This window comes from Nelumbo lutea, chromosome 2 (assembly GCF_056320005.1).
Source record: "Nelumbo lutea isolate HS-2025 chromosome 2, American lotus-T2T, whole genome shotgun sequence".
NCBI classification, from domain to species: Eukaryota; Viridiplantae; Streptophyta; class Magnoliopsida; order Proteales; family Nelumbonaceae; genus Nelumbo; species Nelumbo lutea.
In genome coordinates this window covers 100,095,518-100,114,390 of record NC_142685.1, presented here as the reverse complement: position 1 = coordinate 100,114,390, position 18,873 = coordinate 100,095,518, and the positions used below count along the sequence as shown (strand labels likewise).

General features: G+C 38.5%; 1 protein-coding gene across 1 annotated transcript; it reads left to right on the top strand.

The window, feature by feature from the left end:
- Positions 1-9,094: 9,094 nt before the first annotated feature.
- On the top strand, positions 9,095-15,017 carry LOC148872305 (uncharacterized). Its single transcript, XM_088971086.1, has 3 exons — positions 9,095-9,537; positions 11,160-11,468; positions 14,695-15,017. The coding sequence occupies exons 1-3, from the start codon at positions 9,416-9,418 to the stop codon at positions 14,762-14,764; spliced, it is 501 nt and encodes a 166-aa protein (XP_088827212.1). The 5' UTR covers positions 9,095-9,415; the 3' UTR covers positions 14,765-15,017.
- The last annotated feature ends 3,856 nt before the right edge of the window (positions 15,018-18,873 follow it).

Sequence of the window (18,873 nt, the reverse complement as noted above, 5' to 3'; positions counted from 1 at the left end):
TTTCATGTTAAAACAGTGTTTCAAACATTGGTATTGACAGATTCATGTCGAAACAGTGTTTCAGACATTTTGTTGAGCACCTGGACCCACGTGTTGATCCCATGTGTATGAATTAAAGTAGACACATGGGTCCCAACACACCACATATACCCAGATCTGTGAGTGGTCCCCCAAAACCTAGCTATCTACCTCAATTCTAAGTGTCGTTTTACTTGGATTTGTCAATGAATCCTTGTGAGTGGTCCCCAAAAACCTAGCTAAAAAACACATAAAAAGCTGGACCATACCTCTGTGATGACAGAAAACGCAAGCTTTTAATATTTGAATCCCACTACAAAACAGTAAAAAGTTGTAAGAAAAAATTCTAAGACCTAGATCAAAGAGACGACAAATGTCGTCCAAAAAAACATGACAAAAATGCATGGTTTTTCATACAAACCTGTTGTGCACCGCCGTACAACCTGTCAGAGTTTGCAGCGGAAGTCGTGGAAGATGATTGTGGATCTTCTCCGCTTGAACGATGATAAATAGTGTTCAAGCGAGAATAATCCTTTAATCTGTCCCTCATTAAGGAAGGGTAAAAACGTAATTTGCAAAAATGGTGCAAAATTGGGTTCGATCTAAGTGAGAGTTAACGGAAGGTAAAAATGTAGAATCAACTTTTCCGTCCCAATTTAATGACGATGACAATTGTTAGAAAACTTAAGGGTACTACAAGACAATAGCTAAACAGTAGGAGTACCGCGTGTCATTACACTAAACAGTAGGGGTAGTTTAAGAGATTTACTCTTTTTCTTTTTTTGTGTTATTTTTAGTTGTTTAAATATATTTAGTACCAAAGCGTTTTTAAGGCTTCTTGAAGTGGATTCCATGCAATATTGAGATCAATCAACTAAATGGAAGCATAGGAGGCCTAGGAGGCCTGATTTTCTATTGCTAGAAACTATATGAATTCCATGCATTTATTGATGGTCTAAGGAGAGCCTTTAGTCCCTTTGGATCCCCCTCCATTTGAAGAACCTTTCCGGCTACTACCCTTTGGCTGCGTTTGGTAGAGGTGTAAAATCGAACCGGGGTAAACTTTGCACCCCAATTCGATTTTGCAGGCATTTGGTAAACATGTAATTTTACATAAAAAATTGGCAAAAAATTACATTTTACCGTTTATTTACTTTGATAATCGATGTAATAAATACATCAAAATTATTGATGTATTTATTACATCTCTCTCTCTCTCTCTCTCTCTCTCTCTCTTCTCCTTCCCTCTCTCTCATTCGCTCGCTCTATCTCTCTCTTCTCCTTCTCTCTTCCTCTAACAAGAACAGAGAGGCGGCGTCAGTAATGGTTGACCGTCGGCGACAGTAATGGTTGACCGTCGACGACAGCAGTGGTTGCCAGGGCAAGAACCGATTTTCCGAGGGATGGTTTGCCGTCGGCGAGAACAGAGAACAAAGAGGCAGCGACAGCAGTGGTTCTATCCATCATCTTCCTCTGACAAGAATAGAGAGGCGACGACAAGAACAGCTAAGGTTGCCTTCCCCATGACCGCTGCTTTGATGGTTGCCGTAGTGGCGGAGGCTATGGGAGGGTGGTCTTCGGCTTTGTAGAAGAAATGTTTAACGATGTTGGTGCCTGGCCATACTACCAGCTTCTCCTAGGCCTCCTCCGCTTCCTTGCCGTGCTTCAAGAACACTTCGGTGGCGTCGAGGCAGTGCATTTTCCCCCATGACCATGGTTTAAAATATCGATACGATACGCCTGATATGGGGCGTACATATCATATCTTTTGAAAAAGATACGGTCCAAAATGCCTGTTTCCAGGTGTTTCGGACCCCCAATTTTTTAATAATAAAAAACATGTTAAAAGCTTTCCAAAAAATCAAAATATATAAGAAAAACTAAACAAAAATAAAGTTTAGGTCGTTTCTAATTACTGATAAGATATGACCGAAACTCGTATCGTATCGATACTTTGAACCTTGCCCACGACAGCTCTTTAGCCGATAAATTTTTTGCAACTAGCAACGGGCTAACGTGCATGTGTCCACCTTGATCTCCTCGATCGCCTCCTCGAGGAGTATCGCCAGGGTTTCTTCATCTGCCGATGCTGCAGCTTCTGCTTGGAGGAACCTGTCCATCTTCGGCACCCTGATGGCCTACCTAATTCCCTGAGAATAGTCGGCTTCCGGATCAAAGAACCTCCGCACCTCATCCACCAACCTGGCCTTAACCATTCGATCCACTCGCTTGGACACAGACGAGTGGAGGATAGGCAAGCACACGTCCACCTAGAGGAAGCAACAGTCGTACCTTGACCGGAACTCAAGATCGTCCACTGGTGCGATTGCAAGCTCCCATTATATTCTTGGATGGAGATTCAACAGAAGTGACCAAATGCAAGAACTGGGTATGGTACACCACTCACCACCGCTCATGTACGAGAGCCTCTCCTATCGCAACACCCGGCCACTAGTTTCTGGGTCTGATATGCCACTCATCGCCACTTGTGGAGCTCTGTTTCTTGGCCGACCGACAAGGACTGCAACCCATCAATGTAATAATCCTCGGTGTAAATTTAGATTTACACCTCAATCAAACGCAGCCTTTGGTGCTCTACTGCCCAATGCCATTTGTTTTAATCTATTGAGCACTTTTGTTAACTTCAAACCTACCTCATCCTACCGCCTTTCCTTGGTGCTCAGGTGATCTTCCAATCCAGTCATGGCAAATTCCCAAAAGGATGACCACTCTAACCAAATATGTCATGTACCTCACCCTAGTATTGGGATGAGAGTGATGCCTAACCCTGAGTTATAATGACAGTCACACTACAAGAAAAATGGTCTAAAGCGGTGGTCGCAAAACCGCCGCCTTAGACTTAAAGACTAAGCCGGCGGTCATTCGTCTGCCGCGTAAGTGGGTGCCGCCTTGGATCAAGGCCACTAGCCTAGGTAGAAAAAAGCGTCGCCTTTTCCCCTTTGTTTGATGCGGTTCAAAGTTCTCTAAGGCGATGGTTTTTCAAACCGCTGGCTTCGCCTGATTAAGCTGGCGGTCTAGACTGCTGCCTTAAGGGCTATATGACGGCTGCCTTTGGTTTTATTAATGGGTAAGCTGGTGTACATTGATCGTCGCCTTAGGTCCTGTGTGACACCACTTCCCAATGATTTAGCATCTTAATATACCTACGAAATCCTATAATTGATACATGAAAACTTTGATAAATAAAAAGTGTAATTTAAAACATCTATTAATTTAAAGATTAATTACATTAAAAAATCCAAAAACAAATTGTTCAAATACAACATCCAATTGACATATTAACATTACAAGAACCTCAAAAACTTCTAAATTTTCCAACGATATTCAATTGACATATTAACCATACAAGCCACTGGTAATGATTTATTCAATTGACATATTATATAATTTAATTAATATATATAAGTTATATAAAACATTCAAATATTTTATATATTATATATAAGAATTAAATAATCAATCGAATTTGGATATTTATCGAATCGAATTAGGTGATCTTAAAATTCAACCGATTAGATATTGAATTATCTGAATTTGATTTGGTTATGTCGAATCTTGAATTCAAAATTGAATTTTTGAATACCATTGATACCCCTAGCTGGGTTGGGCTTGGCTAGACAATGTTCAGGTTCAGGCCAAGCTTTTCCTCTTTATTAATAGGAAATGTCTAAGCTTGAGTCCAAGCCTGGCCTGACCATCAAGCTTACATCTTGAGCCTGGCCTTGATCTAGACATAAAAAAAGTCCTACGTGTGGTGCAGTTAACAAATTAATATTAATTAGTTTGGTAATAATTTGATAAATTAATAATATATATTTACTATATATCGTTAATATATATTTTTATCATATATAATATTATTGGGCCAGTTAGGCTTATTAGAGAAAGTCCAAGCTTGAACTCACGGGCCTAAAGCTTTGTCCAATCCTAATAAACAACAAGTTGAGTGCGCCAACTAGACAGGTTACCGGCCCATGAATAGGTCTAGGTAGGAAGCAAGTGTTGATTAAATTTCCTAGGTGTTTGATAGATTGATCATACATCTTTGCACTTGCACTTTAAGTTTTGTGAAAGTAGCTTCTAAAATTTAAAATTTTCCATCAAAACTTTTGTTTTTTTTTTAATCTTTTTTACCTTATCCTACATAGTTTTATTCTCTCCTTTTTACCTTATCCTACATTGGAAACTAACAAGACTTATTTTAGGCTTATGGTAGGAATTGCTTACATATCTATACTACTTTAAAAAGTACGAATCGCCTCAAGAATATTTTTGGAATTTTTTATGACAAAATTTACCCCTCTATATTTAAATTGATAAAAATGAGGGCAAATAAGGTCATTGGTTATTGATATTAAATGATTTGATAAAGAGGTAATTTTAAGGTACTCAATGCATTCAATTATCTCTCATTAAATCCAACATTTAGGTTATGTTTGGTTTGAAAAAAAAGGTAGGGAAACCTTTACAACCCTTGTATTGGTTTCCCTATCTTTCCCTTCCTTTCCCTACCTTTTCTTTCAAACCAAGCATAGCCTTAAGGTATTAATTTGCATTCACCTTCACTGAATCATATATTTAAACATTTTTGTTTATTCTCATAATTAAATTCTATAATTAAATTCATACATAATAAATTAATAATTTCAATAACATAAAAACTTATACTTTTAAAGTCTACCTAGAAAAAATAGTGTTTTCATCTAGGTGGTGGTAAGAAATTAAACCATTTAGGTCAAATGGGCCAATCCATGTTGCCACAATTAAATAATAAAATTCAAAAATATATAAAATGCAAAAATATGAAAACTAAAAAAATTGGGGCTTGCTTTTGCCTTCGGGATATGATAGTTAGATGAAATATATAATTATATATTAATTAGTGGTCAAATGGACTAATCGATGATATGATAGTTAAATAATAAATATTTAAAAAATAATAAAAATATAAGTAATCAAAAGAATATATAAAAAATTATATATTAATTATGTAAAAAAAATAAGTGTGATAAGTAAAAATTATTTATATAGTGTAGATGAAATATATAATTTAAAACTGATCTAAAAGAAAAACTATTTTCTTATTTAAATGGTGGATCAATGTTCCAACTTTTCAAAAAAAAATCATGATGTCATAATTGAATAATAAATATTTAAAAAAGATAGAACATAAAAAATAAAAAAGTATAGAGTTTTGTCAAAGTCATTTCAAAACATTTCTAATGTTATATAGTCATCATATTAAATAAAAATAATTGTTAAAATAAAAATTATTTTTATTTAAGACAAATATGAAATACAAAATTTATTATTATTATTATTATTGTTATTTAAAATTTTTGTAGGTGTACATTTAGTACAAGCATTTAAGTTTATTTTTAATCATATTATTAATTTTTATTAATTTTTAATTTCTTTCTTAATTATGATATCTCTGAAATTCAAATAATTAATATGAAAAAAAATCATATGTGTAATGCACATGCTCAGTTGCCGGTATGCACACAGTGAGAATTGAAGCACCTGCTCTTTCAACGGCAAGATTGTGTATATGGAGAGAATTGAGGTAGAAAGGTGGTGAAAAATTTAAGGGATTCTTGCACAAAGAGGTAACTTTTGACCTCTATTAGCCACAAAAGGTAGCTCTTTTGTAAAATATCATAGACAAGGCATCTTTTGCAAGGTAATATCACAAAAGGGCAGTAAAACATGAGGTGCATCCGCCGCATGAGAAAAGCCTTTGATGCATTTTTTATGACAAAAATGCCCCTCTTCCTCTTTTTTTGCAAAATGTGTTGAAAACCCAAAGAAATCTCTCTGCCTTTCTCTTCCGGCTAAAGCTTTTGAAACCCCATTGTTCTTCTTCCTAAAGAAATGAAAAACTATAAAAAATCTAAGTCCTCTCTCCAAAATTGAAAATAAACCCTATTATAACCTTCATTCTTTGTACGAAACCCTGTTCATCTTTTTTGATGAATCAATTTTTTGGTCATGTATCAATCTTTTGGCTAAGTATCTCGTCATTTGATCTGCTTCCAAGTGGCCGATGACTCAGAGGCCAAAGTGGAGCTGCCTAGGTGTCGAGCTGCTTGTGAGGTGCTGGGCTGACCAGGTGGCAAACTACCTATGAGGCGCCGGGCTGACCAAGTGCAGGGCTGCCTGTGAGGTGCCGAGCTGCCTGGTCATCCCAACACCTCACAGGCAACTCGACACCTAGGCAGCTCCACTTTGGCCTCTGAGTCATCGGCTACTTGGAAGCAGATCAAACGACGAGGTACTTAACCAAAAGATTGATATATGACCAAAAAATTGATTCATCAATCGGCGTCATCTGTGGGAAACGCTACAAAAATCTAAATTCTCATCCTCCGAAAGGCTAAGTCTTCTTCTTCCAGAAAGCTAAGTTCTCACCTTTTAGAAACTAAAAGCTCTCAATTTCTAGTTTCCATTTTTTTATGAACTCAAACTATGCAGGAAGTTGATGGCTAACAGACTAAGTAGCTCTACCAACTTTATTTCAACTCGGATAACGCCTCATCAATCCTCTTCGCAAGGTGCCCTCTACAAAGATGAGCTCTTCATAGCTTCCACGGGAGTAGGCGATCAACAGACTGCATGGATGCCCCTACCAGTCGAGACTTCCAAGGCTCCCATGCGAGCTGGTGACCTAAAGTCAATAGTGCTACACCTGTAGGTCGAGCTCCTAGTAGCTTCTTGTAGGAGTGGGTAACCGCCGTCACTAACGAGGCTGATGCAGCGCAGCCATAGCTCTAAGAAGCCAATCAGACGCGAGCTGGCGGCCTAGCCCTGGCGCGATTTGGCGGCCTGGCCCTGGCGCAACCTGGCAGCCTGGCCCATGCGCGACCCGACAGCCTAGCCCAGGCACCGACTTTGCGGCTTGGCCCAGGCGCAAACTGACGAATTGATAAAAGACCTCGGCACTATGATAAGTCCTAGTCGCCTCCTCGACATGGGCATACAAGTCCTAGTCACCTCCTTGGCATGGGCATACAAGTCCCAGTCACCTCTTCGGCATGGGCAAAATCAAAGATCAAGGAGAGTGGACTATGAGTCGCTCCAACAGCCTAAGGGCTAAAATACCACATAAGAACCAATCGCCTCTTCGGCATGGGCAAGATCAAGGAGAGTGGACTACGAGTCGCTCCCAGAGCCCAATGGCCAAAATACCGAACTAGCGAAGACCTCCTCACCATATAAGACCCAGTCACCTTTTCAGCATGGGCAAAATCAAGGAGCGGACTGTGAATTGCTCCCAAAGCCTAAGGAATTGAATCGACGCTTACAAACTCATCGAATTATTCATTCTGGGCCAAAAGGAGAGATCTACTCCCTTTGCCGAGTTACTCTTGGCTCGGAGTGGGGGGGGGGGCAAATGATGAGGGCAGATTTGGCCCTCCAATGATATTGTGACACATGGCACCTCGGAACAACTAGGTGACACCCGGAACCACTTTGGCAACAACTTGCCTTAGCCAAGTTGATGGTGTCCCACCTGGTGGCGTGAAGCCCACGCCAAATAATGCCTATATAAAGGCACCAACCCCAGAGGCGAAGAGGCAAGCAAGTAAGCATATTCTAGCTCTCATACTTTGTGATTCTTAGTTCGCGATCTACTATGAGAGTACTGACTTAAGCATCGGAGTGACCTCGTCGGGTTAGCCACCCCGAGTTCCTCTCTCATTTGGTTCCTTGTAGGTCTCTAAAGAGCAAAGAAGCTCATCAATCCAGCTCGCCAGCTGGGCAACTCGCCACCTGGTCAGCCCGGCACCTCACAGGCAGTCCTGCACCTGGTCAACCCAGCGTCTCACAGGAAGCTCGGCACCTCACGGGCAGCCCTGCACCTGGTCAGCCCGGCACCTCACAAGGAGCTCGCCACCTAGTCAGCCCAGCACCTCACAGGCAGCTCGGCGCCTAGGTAGCTCCACTTTGGCCTATGAGTCATCGGCCACTTGGAAGCATATCAAATGAAGAGGTACTTAACCAAAAGATTGATACATGACCAAAAAATTGATTCATCATTTTTGTTGCTAATAAACTCCGGCAGCTGCAATCCAAGAGCTTCTTCCCAAGAAGCTTCGACGATGAATTTTTGCGCGTTAGCCTTGCTCATGACGTAAAAACCTGCCTAGTTTTTGTTGCTCGTAACATCAGCCTTGGCCACGCGAAGGCCGGTGACACTGCCGTAACAGCGAAGAAAGTATAGCATTACGCGACCGACGTCACTGCGCAGGGCGAGCCAGGCAGAGGTCTCCTCCTGGTAATCTGATTTCGCTGGAGGAGACATAGACGATGTGGGTGATGTATCCTACTGGTCTCCCCCATTCCTTGATGCAGGCAAGGCTTGCTTCCAGCGCCATTTCCAGTACTGTTGGGTTTGCTATTTCGAGCCTTTGCTTGGTCGTTGGTGAGCCCTCTTATGTCAGTTCTGGGTACTTGTCTAAGATCTCGCGGCCACCACAACACCAGCTCGTAAAGTTGCACTGGGCGATTGAAGAAGCTTCCGATTTGCAGCAGAGACCCATGTCGGGAAGCCATCAGAAAGCAACCGGCGATTACCACCTTCGTCAATGAACAGAGCAAAGTATATTTAACAGTCCAGAGTGGGAGGTTTTTAACGGGGAGGGTAATTTTGTCTTGTACGATATAAATTCAATGTATATGTCATATGGTGAATACACGTCATATATCAGTGCTTTTATCTAATAATTTTTTTTTTTCAAAAGATTCCTTAAGCTGATATTTTCAAAGGATCATACCTTCGAATGACATTTATCGGTTATAACCCCAAATTTTAAAGCAAAATACAAAATGGTACAAATTTTATATGAAATAGGAATACAAATCATAATTCCAAACAGATGCAAAATTGAATATCAAATTTTCAATCTAACTTAAATTTAGAGGTATAAATCGAATCCTACCGCCTGTGATCTGGCACAATGGTCTGCAGGTCATACTAATCCCGGCAGGACTATACGAATTGTATTGGGTCTGGGGTTTTAGATTTATGGGCCGATACGGCATGACACGATAAGGGGGCCGCGGATTTGCACAGAAAACTAACAGAGCCGAATGTTCATACAAATGGGCAAATTCATGTTACATGTATATATGTCCATATGCCAGTAGGTTGATTCACCGGTTGGACCACCACGGGTGGCCACTGAACATGGCCGATTTGAAGATGATGAGAAACCGGAAAACCGCCATAAAGATTCGATGGGCCACTCGGGCTAAAGGTTGATTCCAGTTTGGCTACGGACACTCTAAGTTGGCCTTGGGTTGGGTGCGACGCAATTCAGCGACAGCGAGCAAGCGAGCAGCGATCGAGCGAGTCCGCTGGAGGCAAAGAGGGATGTCTCTGGTTGATTATGCTTCTTCCTCAGAAGACGAGGCCGAAGCCAAAGAAGAAGGAAAAGAAGAGTTGAAAGATCGACAGGACAGCCTTCTGCCTTCAGCTCCTGGTTCTCATAACCCGTAATTTCTTCCTTCCCTTATTAATTTTCGCAGTGTTTCCCTTCTGATTCAGTTTGTGAAGCAAAGTAGAGAATTTGGATTCTGGCTTTTTCTTCTTCTTCTTCTTCTTCTGGTCCTTATCTTTGTTTATTTTATTTTTTTATTTCCTTTTGTAAAAAAACTTATGAAGACTCTGGGGCTTAGGGTTTTGATTGTTTTTTCTTCGGTTCGCTGGCTTCGATATTGGGAAAAAATTTTCTGTTCATTTCGTATTCATGACTTGAATCAACGATGATACATGGATTAAAATGTGATGTAGATAACTTTGCTTGGACTTGGTAGACTCTGAAGCTGGATTGCATGGTCTTTCCATAAACAGAGAGAAATGGGAAGGGTTAGAAACGAGCATTCAGTTTCAATTGTATGGGTTTTGCAATTAGGGCATTCTGGCTAAAATAGAGTGGATGAAGAAGATTGGTGTAGAGATTGCATGTTAAGGCGAAGAAGAAGTTCTAATGACTAAATGGAGATAAAAACATAAGCTTAAATGCTCAAAATTAGATAAGGTGCAAATCAGTAATAGTGAAGACTGAAGAGTATCATATAGTAAAGAAAGAAAGGTCTCATGCTTACGTGAAAACCGTATTATGCATGAATGCATTTCATCACTGGAGCTACCTACTCGGCCCTTTGGCCTTACATATAAGACTTGATTTGAACATTTGAAGCGACAAAATGTTCATATCTGGAATGGCTGAGGAAAATATTTGCGTTAGAGTGGAGTTTAGAGCTTTCCACTTCTTAGAAGTACCACCCGACTATAGAACTGGTTTAAGGATGCTCTACCCAGCCAGTCACTGCAATTATAAGCAAAATACTAGATTCAATTAGAGAGCAGTACAGTAATGCAATTTGCAGTTGAGGGGGGTACCCTATCTGGAACTCTACCTTGCTCGTGGCATTTTTTAAGAATAAGATGAACCAAAGTTTTTCGAAGCAGATAAAATTTCTGCTTAAATTGTAGGAGGACGTATATCTTTCCAGTAAAGTAGCCGTATTTATATTTCTTCCTTTCATAACTACTCCAGTGTCTGGAAGAATCAAAGAACTTCATATGAGATGCTGGATTACAACTGGAATTCTGGGCTGGGAGTCTGGAGATGCAGGTTCCATAAGGTTAAGTTCTCCTCAATGGTGTAAGGATGATAAAGCAGATCAAATACCAATCTCTCGTCATTGAAGATAGCTCAGCTAGCACCATAATATGCAGGCAAAACATGGGCAGAGAGGGTTTTTTGAATGAGATTAAAGAAATAACTACACTCTTTATCTTGTAATATATTGATCCATAGAACCTTAATGTAATTGCTGCTGGGATTTCCAGATAAGGGGAAGAGAGGGTTTTTTGTATAACGATAACTCTCGCCCATGTGATTATTCTGTATGTTCATGTGAAATTAATAAATATATTTCAGCTTTGGAAGAACTGGAGACCATACCTAGCTTCCACACATTGAGAACCAGGGCTTTCATTGTTTACAACGAGTGCTAGAAAGCTGTGGGTCTTTTATGCACGATGTGCAGTTAAATCGAGTTTAGTCAGATGAAAACCTAGTGCTTCACTGAATATTTTGTGTTTGCAGGGGCTTGATATCTTCATCATTTCAGAAGCTAGATAGTGCCTCAAGTTTACCTGCACCTCCAATTGAGAAGCTTCCAGATGCTTCACTCCTTCTCAATTCACCTATTTTCTCATCTCATCAAATAAGTGGCAGTGACCACACATCTAGGGTTGCAGCTGCAATGGCGGAAAGTGCATCAAGAAAGAGAGAATCAAATGGACCAGCTTCCTCATATCCCCGGAGTAAAGTTCCTAGAGGGAACCTGCGTTACACAAAAAGTGTGCCAGACACTGTAGGTGGGCTTCTAGTCCCACCACAACTTCATGGAAGGTTAGCTTTTACTTGCATGAATTCCATAAAATGGAGTTAGGTAGACTTCACAATATGTAGTCAAATTTCTTACTTTGTCCAGCCAAACATGAGCTTGCTAAGTGTCCAATATGAAAGAAAACATAAAATATGAACAAGTACACATGAATAATTGACTTTTAGGCTGTTTGATTGCATGTAAAATGAATAATTTCCTTGGAACCATTGCAAGGATAAGAAGGAATCTTCAAGGAACCATCACCCTGGCTTTCAATATCCTATTGAGTATCATTTTCCAAGGAAATTGGTAAAAAAAAAAAAAAGACAAGGCAAAAACAACAAGCGCATCACAAATCTCTCCAAGCTTTACATCAACAAAGCGCACTTGCTGTACACATCTCAACTTTCATGATGTTGGATCTATCAACAATGCAGTTAGACCTGGCAATTGGGTTGGGTGGGTCGGGTTCGGGTTGGGTCAAGGTACTTTGGGTTGATTTCGGGTTGGGTTGTCAAATGCTAGACCCTAACCCTAAATGTTCGGGTTAGGGTTGACCCATGGGTCAATTCGGGTCATCCAAAAAATAATTGAAATTTAAAAAAATAAAGAAAAATTACATGAAAATTGTCAAAATTAAAAGAATTAACCTTAAAATTTCAAATATAAAATAAAAAACTTGAATATTTAACAATTTAAAGAGTAAACAATAAAAAGTAAAGACTAATTAGAAAAAATTAAAGAGTGGAAATTTCTAACAATGCATAAATAATCCCAATTAAACTTGACAATCGGGTCAGCGGGTTGACCCAAGACCCAACCCAGTTTTTTCAGGTCAGGTCGGGTTGGATTCACAGCTTGGGTCAACTTTTTGCCAGGTCTAAATGCAGTCATCTGTACTAATCCATCTCAAAATTATAATGTAGGAACCAAAGAGGTCTTATCTCATTTGCATGTGATAGTTTCCATGGACCTCTTCCAAACATAAAATAACACAATCAATTTCAACAAGAAAAAATGAGGTTCAGCTTAGGTAGACCACTAAAACTTAGAAGAACAATTATCTCTACCTCTACAGAGTTGGTCTAACCTGTTGGACTACCTAAAGCCCAAATGATATATTCCACCCTATCTGAAACATAGCTGATAGTCCCCAACCATAGAAATGGAGGGTTCACAAGAAGCTTCCATTGAACCTCAAATGAGCCTCCTGTATAAACAGGTTTCCAATAAGAAGCCGGACCATCAGGAGTTGGTGAAGCCTTAAAAACAACTGAAAGCTTCCTTAGAACTCTTTCATAAATGGTTTGGGTAGAGGAAGCCCTCCTTACTGGTGGGTGAGTGGGTGTCATTATTTATGAGAAAGAGAGAGAGAGGGGGGGGCATGTTTTCAATAGAAGGCACTTTGTTTCTTTTTTTTTTCCACATACCACAAGGTTAAACGGTTTGGATAGAGGAAGCCTTCCTTACTGGGGGATGTTTTCAATAGAAGGCATTTCACACCACAATGTTAAGAAGGAATATTCTTAACACCACAATGTTAAGAGGATATATTTTTTTGAAAGGTAAATAAGTTTTTAAGAAAAGTTGGGATAGGTGTGGGGCAAGCCAATGAAGAACTACACAACTTTACCAATTGAACAAACCAAACCTCCGATGGAACTACCATTTTGCCTTTACAAGGATAATTTTGTGCAAAGTATCTGTCACTGGTATAACATGACACCCTTGTTTACCCAATCAAGCTATCAGTTTTCAGCCCTTTGTCTCCATTTGCTGTTTTCCTTTTTGTGTTTCTTTTTCTTTTCCTATTAATGACCTAAGAAATTTTGTTGATGTAAATAAAATAGTTCTATTTACAATAGGATCCTTTGTTGAGCTTGCAGTAGCTAATCTGACCAGCCCATACTTTTCACCTTTTCAGTTTGCGTACAATATTAATTGATTGCACCCCAAAACAAATGATCTCTGTTTACCCCTTGTTTTGCTAGGAAGTCAGCCAGGATCTAAGCACCAATTCAAAGGATACCACCCTAACCCTTCCCAATTGCTTTATCTCCCTCAATGTATGTTAATACTGCCATGTTCCTCGATCTTCTTCAAGTAGCCATCCTTTATTACTTTGGAGGCCCCTTCCAACACTGTTTCTTAGTTGCTTTAGTATGCCCAACTGCAGCCCTTGTAAAATAGCAAGTAATGTTGGCTCTTAAATCCCGTAGGTCCTAAGTATTCTGCTAGTGTACACCTATAATGGTTTCTGAAGACTCCTTCTATACCTGAATTACCTGGATACCCATGCTGCACCCATCAAAGTTCAGCTTTGTCTTCATTTTGATGTTGGTTTTTTCTCAGAGGATTTCTTGTGTGGAAAAAAGGATAATAATAATATGTATTGCTTTTGCAAAGCATGCCTTCTGGCAGTTTTTTTTTATGTAGAAAACATAGATCCTAGGGTAGTTCCCTAGGTACCATAACCATATTTCCTTAAGAATTATTCATAATTTTCATAAGAAAAGTATAGAGTTCATGATAAAGTATGTAAAAACAACATATTCATGAGAAGAAAAAGAAGAAGGAAAAGAAAATTCAAAAAACATTGGGGCTGAACCCTTATTTTTGTTATAGGAAAAGAAGAAAAGAAAATGTGTTGATTAGAAAGTATGTAGTAGAAAATGTGTTGATTAGACAAAATTTTAAGTTCTTCCTTACTTGTTGATTCGGGTTTTAAAGTCTTTGGGGGTTTAATATAGCATTTAGCAATGTTTATAATGATTAAACCTTAACAAATAAGAAAATAATAAAAAGAAATTAGTATACAAACACACAAAATGAATATTTTAGTTTAATAGTGCCTATTTTATAATTATGATGTCAAAAAATAAAGAATAAAAAAGTATTTTATAATACATAGTACAAAACTGTTTGGCGATTAGGCAAGGTGAGCCTTAAAGGGTGCCTTGTCGCCTAGGCGTCGACTTGACAACTATGCTCCTGATATGATATGATACGCCTAATATGGGGCATAACATATCGAAGAAGGGATTTTTTTTTAAGTTGATTGATTGGGGCTTGATTTCTGCTTCTGAGTTTCTAGTTCTTACATTTGCCAATTTTTACATTTTGCTAACCGGTCAAAATCTAGGTAATTTCTTTTGCAGCAATCAGATTTTGTTCTTTCAAAATCTCTATAAGATATTTCTGAAGTAAAGAGATACGATATCTGATGATGTTGGGTTGGGCTTTTGGCAGGAGCAACACTGTAACAGAAGACATTGGCAAGCTGTTTGTAAAAAGACATCCCGAGTCCACCTCTCTCTAGTTCTCTAGAATCAAGATTCACTGGCATTTGCTGAGATGTGATATTTACTGTTATCATCTGGAACTAACACCCAACAAGCATCTTGTTCAGAAAAAAGTCTTGAATTTGTAAAATATGTTCGTTTATATTTTTTTCTCAGTTAACAACTTTTCAGTTGTTTTGGGATCTTTGGCGACAAAATAGAAAATGAAATCAGCCCATTTTTCTGTTCATAACATTTGATACAGATCAACAGGAGGCTGCTATTGCAAAATATTCAAGTTATAAGCATGGGATTCTCATTTCCACTGTTATTTTTTGATGATGAACTGACAGATTCCATTTCAAAACCTTAAACCTTTTTTGCCTTAAAATGCTGAGGACAATTGAATCAAATGAACTTTTGAATTGAAAAATGTATAAAATGATTTCATTTCCATGATTCCATCTAGTGCCAACTACCATATGCAATATAAACTTGTTCTACTTGTTTACTTTTGGCCAGCGTGGGGAGCTTGGGTGCTTTTGTTTTTGGGTCATGGAAGCTCGGTAATTTACAAAGCTAGTTTGGTTACCAAACTTTGGGAATGGTGGTTACTCATCGCAAATGACGAAAATGTCTCACTCCATGTTGCTCCAAACTTGAAAATGGCTCAGACCGTGTGTGATTGGGTATATTCGTGGCCCTATTTCTCTGGTAGGTGGATGCCAATAAACATGGCGCCGACAGTCGGGTCTCTGAAGGCCTGAGGAGGGATGGGTTGGGGAAGATGGAAAAGTGGCCGGACCCCTGTATGGGCTGTATTACACTATTATGTACCCTCCAAAGAGGGATCGGGCTGCTGTAGTTCCTGCTAGATAAGGTTCAAAATATCAATACGCCGGTTGAGGTGCATTGGGCGTTTCGGTATTTGTTTTTTTTATTTTTTATTTTTTTTTCAAAACTGATTTAGGGGAGTAGGTTTAGGACCCCTTCACCCACTGTAGGGGTGTATCAGAAGGGTCCCGGAATGATATGTATTGGCCGATACAGGCCAATACATAATGATATTTTGAACCTTAGTTCTAGGTCTATAATTTGAGGAAGACTGAGAGAGAGATTTTGAATTTGAGAGTGATAACCTCTTTTGAATGGAAATGAATTTATATGAAATAGTTTATAGAATCTTCTTATAACTAGGTGGCAACTATCAACCACTAGTTTCTGTACTTCTGTATAACTGCTTGATAATCTGGGTTGGTCATCGGGCTAGATTGATTAAGTAGATTCTGGCTCAAGATGGGTTAAACTGGGTTTGGCGGTTTGCATGTCTAATGTTCACAGTAGGTATACTCGCAAATTGCAATGCTTGTTCCTTCAGGGTTTAGAACATGCTTGGATGAATGCTAAGACTGAGATGCTTTAAACACTGACGCTATTGAATGCGTCGTATCAATATTTTAAACCTTCACGGTACTTGAATCAAGTAAAATATTAAGTATAAAAGCTGTTGCTCAATAATGTTTGGTTTCATTTACGTTTTTTCATTCAATGTTTGTATTTTATTTGTTGATAAAATCGAGAAAGGTAATAATTACAATTGTTTATGGTAATTAGATGCCACTAAGCACCACATCAGTGTAACAGTGAAAAAATGCCTAATCATTTGTGGAAGCTTTAAAAAATAATTTTTCCAAACGGTAGGCATGCATAGAAATCAAATTTCACTTTTATCATTCCCGATGCATACGGACGAGCATGAGAGAGGAACTACTGAAGTGACACCTATGTGGCAGCGTTTGTTGAATAAATGTCCATAGAACCAAACACCCTCTTAATCTGCCAACCGTTCCCCTTTTTTGCATGCCAATCTTTCTATCTCTTTTAAGTCCAAAGGTTGTGTTTGGCTTGATAGAAAAAGAGAGAAACAAAATAACAACGGAAAATGGTTCAACTATGAAATAGAAAAGGTATGATATCTAAAAAATGTTTGACTAATCAACTGGAATTATAGATAAATAGCCAATCAGGTCTTATTTATCAAAATTCATGAATGTATTTTGATTGGTCAAAACTCTTTCAATATCATATTTTTCCTGCATCATAGATTTTCCCCAAATATAACTTAAAGAGCCCTTTCTGTCCTTTAGTTATTTCCCATGCCTCTAGATTGCAAAGTATGATATCCAAGATATACCTGTATAAAGGGTGCTGAGTTGTCTAACCAATTCACCCTATTTGGCCATGTCTGTGTAAAATAAGTTGTAAGCTTGGCAACAAGATGATAACTACAAGGTCTAACATATTGACAAAAATAGGGTTAGGCATCCTCATTAATATATTGACAATAATGTATGATGATAAGAAAACCCTCCCTCCCCATTAAATGACAAAAGATGCACTATTATGTAATTATATTTTCAATGTACTCTTTATTACATCTACCATTCTTTTCATGACTTTTCTTTAACCCCAAACTTGAGGTAGGGGGCGGCTACCATTTTATTGGCCATTGAAAGGAAAACAAGCACAAAGGGAGAACTTAGGCAGCCTTATCCTAAACCTAGAGACTACAAAACACTGACCATCTCATACCTCTCAAAAGAAAAAATAAAATAAAAAATACAATGGCATAGAGCCTAGTCACTTGAAACCAAAAATATACAAAAGAAAAAACCAAACAAAACTTCTAAACCAGAACAATTCAAGATGACCATAAATAAGAACATGGATTTAATTGGTTCTTAAGAGAGGGAAATCCATATAATCTTCATATAGTAGTTTAGAAAGACTTTTGGGTAGTTGTGAGTTTCCTTAAAAATAATGAAGTTTGAAGATTTTGGCAAGCAGTTCAGAGCAGCAGTTTCCTTCTCTCAATGTATGATGAGAGGATTTAGTTTACATGTTAAATATAACCTTGTTGATCAAAGCAAGAAATCAAATTTTCTTCTTAGAAATATGACACTTTGTTTGTTTGAAGTCCATCTCTTATTCCTTCCTTTGTAGCAGGGTTTTCAAAACTGGACCGGATTGGGCGATCGGACCGGAGAAACTAGGAATTGGTCAGGTGACCAGTTTTGTTTTTCTTCAAAACCGGATTTTTGCAAAAAACTGTTGATTTGGTCAGTAACGCTGATCTGGGTGGTTGAACCGTTTGAACCAATCGAACCATTTGAACTGTTCAATGGTTTTGATTGTTTTTTTTTATTTTTTTGTCAGAACGAACTGATGGACCATTCGACCCAGGAACCGAATCCCTGACCATTTCGGTCTTCAGGTCAGTTTTAAAAACCTTGCTTTGTAATTTGTATAGATTCTATTTTTGCATAAAAAGTATGAGTGTCAATAGATTGGGCTTGGGATGGACCTTGATGACGTGGATCAGTCCAGACTTAATGGTCTAGAGTATTTATTGGCTTTGATTAGACCTAGTTCATTTGTAATGGATTTTATTGGATTGGGTCAGATTGAACCAATATCTAGTTCAGACATTAAATTAAAACCGATTTTTGAACAGTTTAAATAGTCCAATGATCAAAAGTATTCATCAGATTGGATATGACCTGGCCCATCTATAATGGACTCATACTAAACCACATCAGATTGGACCAATATCTGAGCCATTGACAGCCCTACTAAGAAGAGTCTCTAAAGCCTAATAATTGTTACTTTCTAAACCAAGGTTTTTAAAACTGGACCGAACAGGAAACCGTTCTAGGATCCAATTCCCAGATTGAATAGTCCAACCATCCAGTCTGAATGGATGGCCCACTCTGACAAAAAATAAAAAATTTAAATAACCCAAAAAAGTTCAAAAATCATTCCTAGGTCGAATGATTTGATGGTTTAACTGCTTGGGTCAATGGTTTGCTGTCCAAATCAACAGTTTTGGGGTAAAATAAAACCAGTCCAAATTTTTCTGATTCCCAATTTTTCCAATCCAACCGTCCAGTCCGGTCTAATTTGAAAACATTGTTCTAACTAAACCCATGAAAATTTTTAAAAGCAACGCATTCTATGGTTCTAGTGGACACGCATCTAAATGTTGTTGATAAAGAAAACGTAACATAACAAGGGATGTTTAATTCTATTTCTATTTGAGTGAATTTCCAATGCGACAGTATCTGTTGAAAGCAAAAATTATGCACAC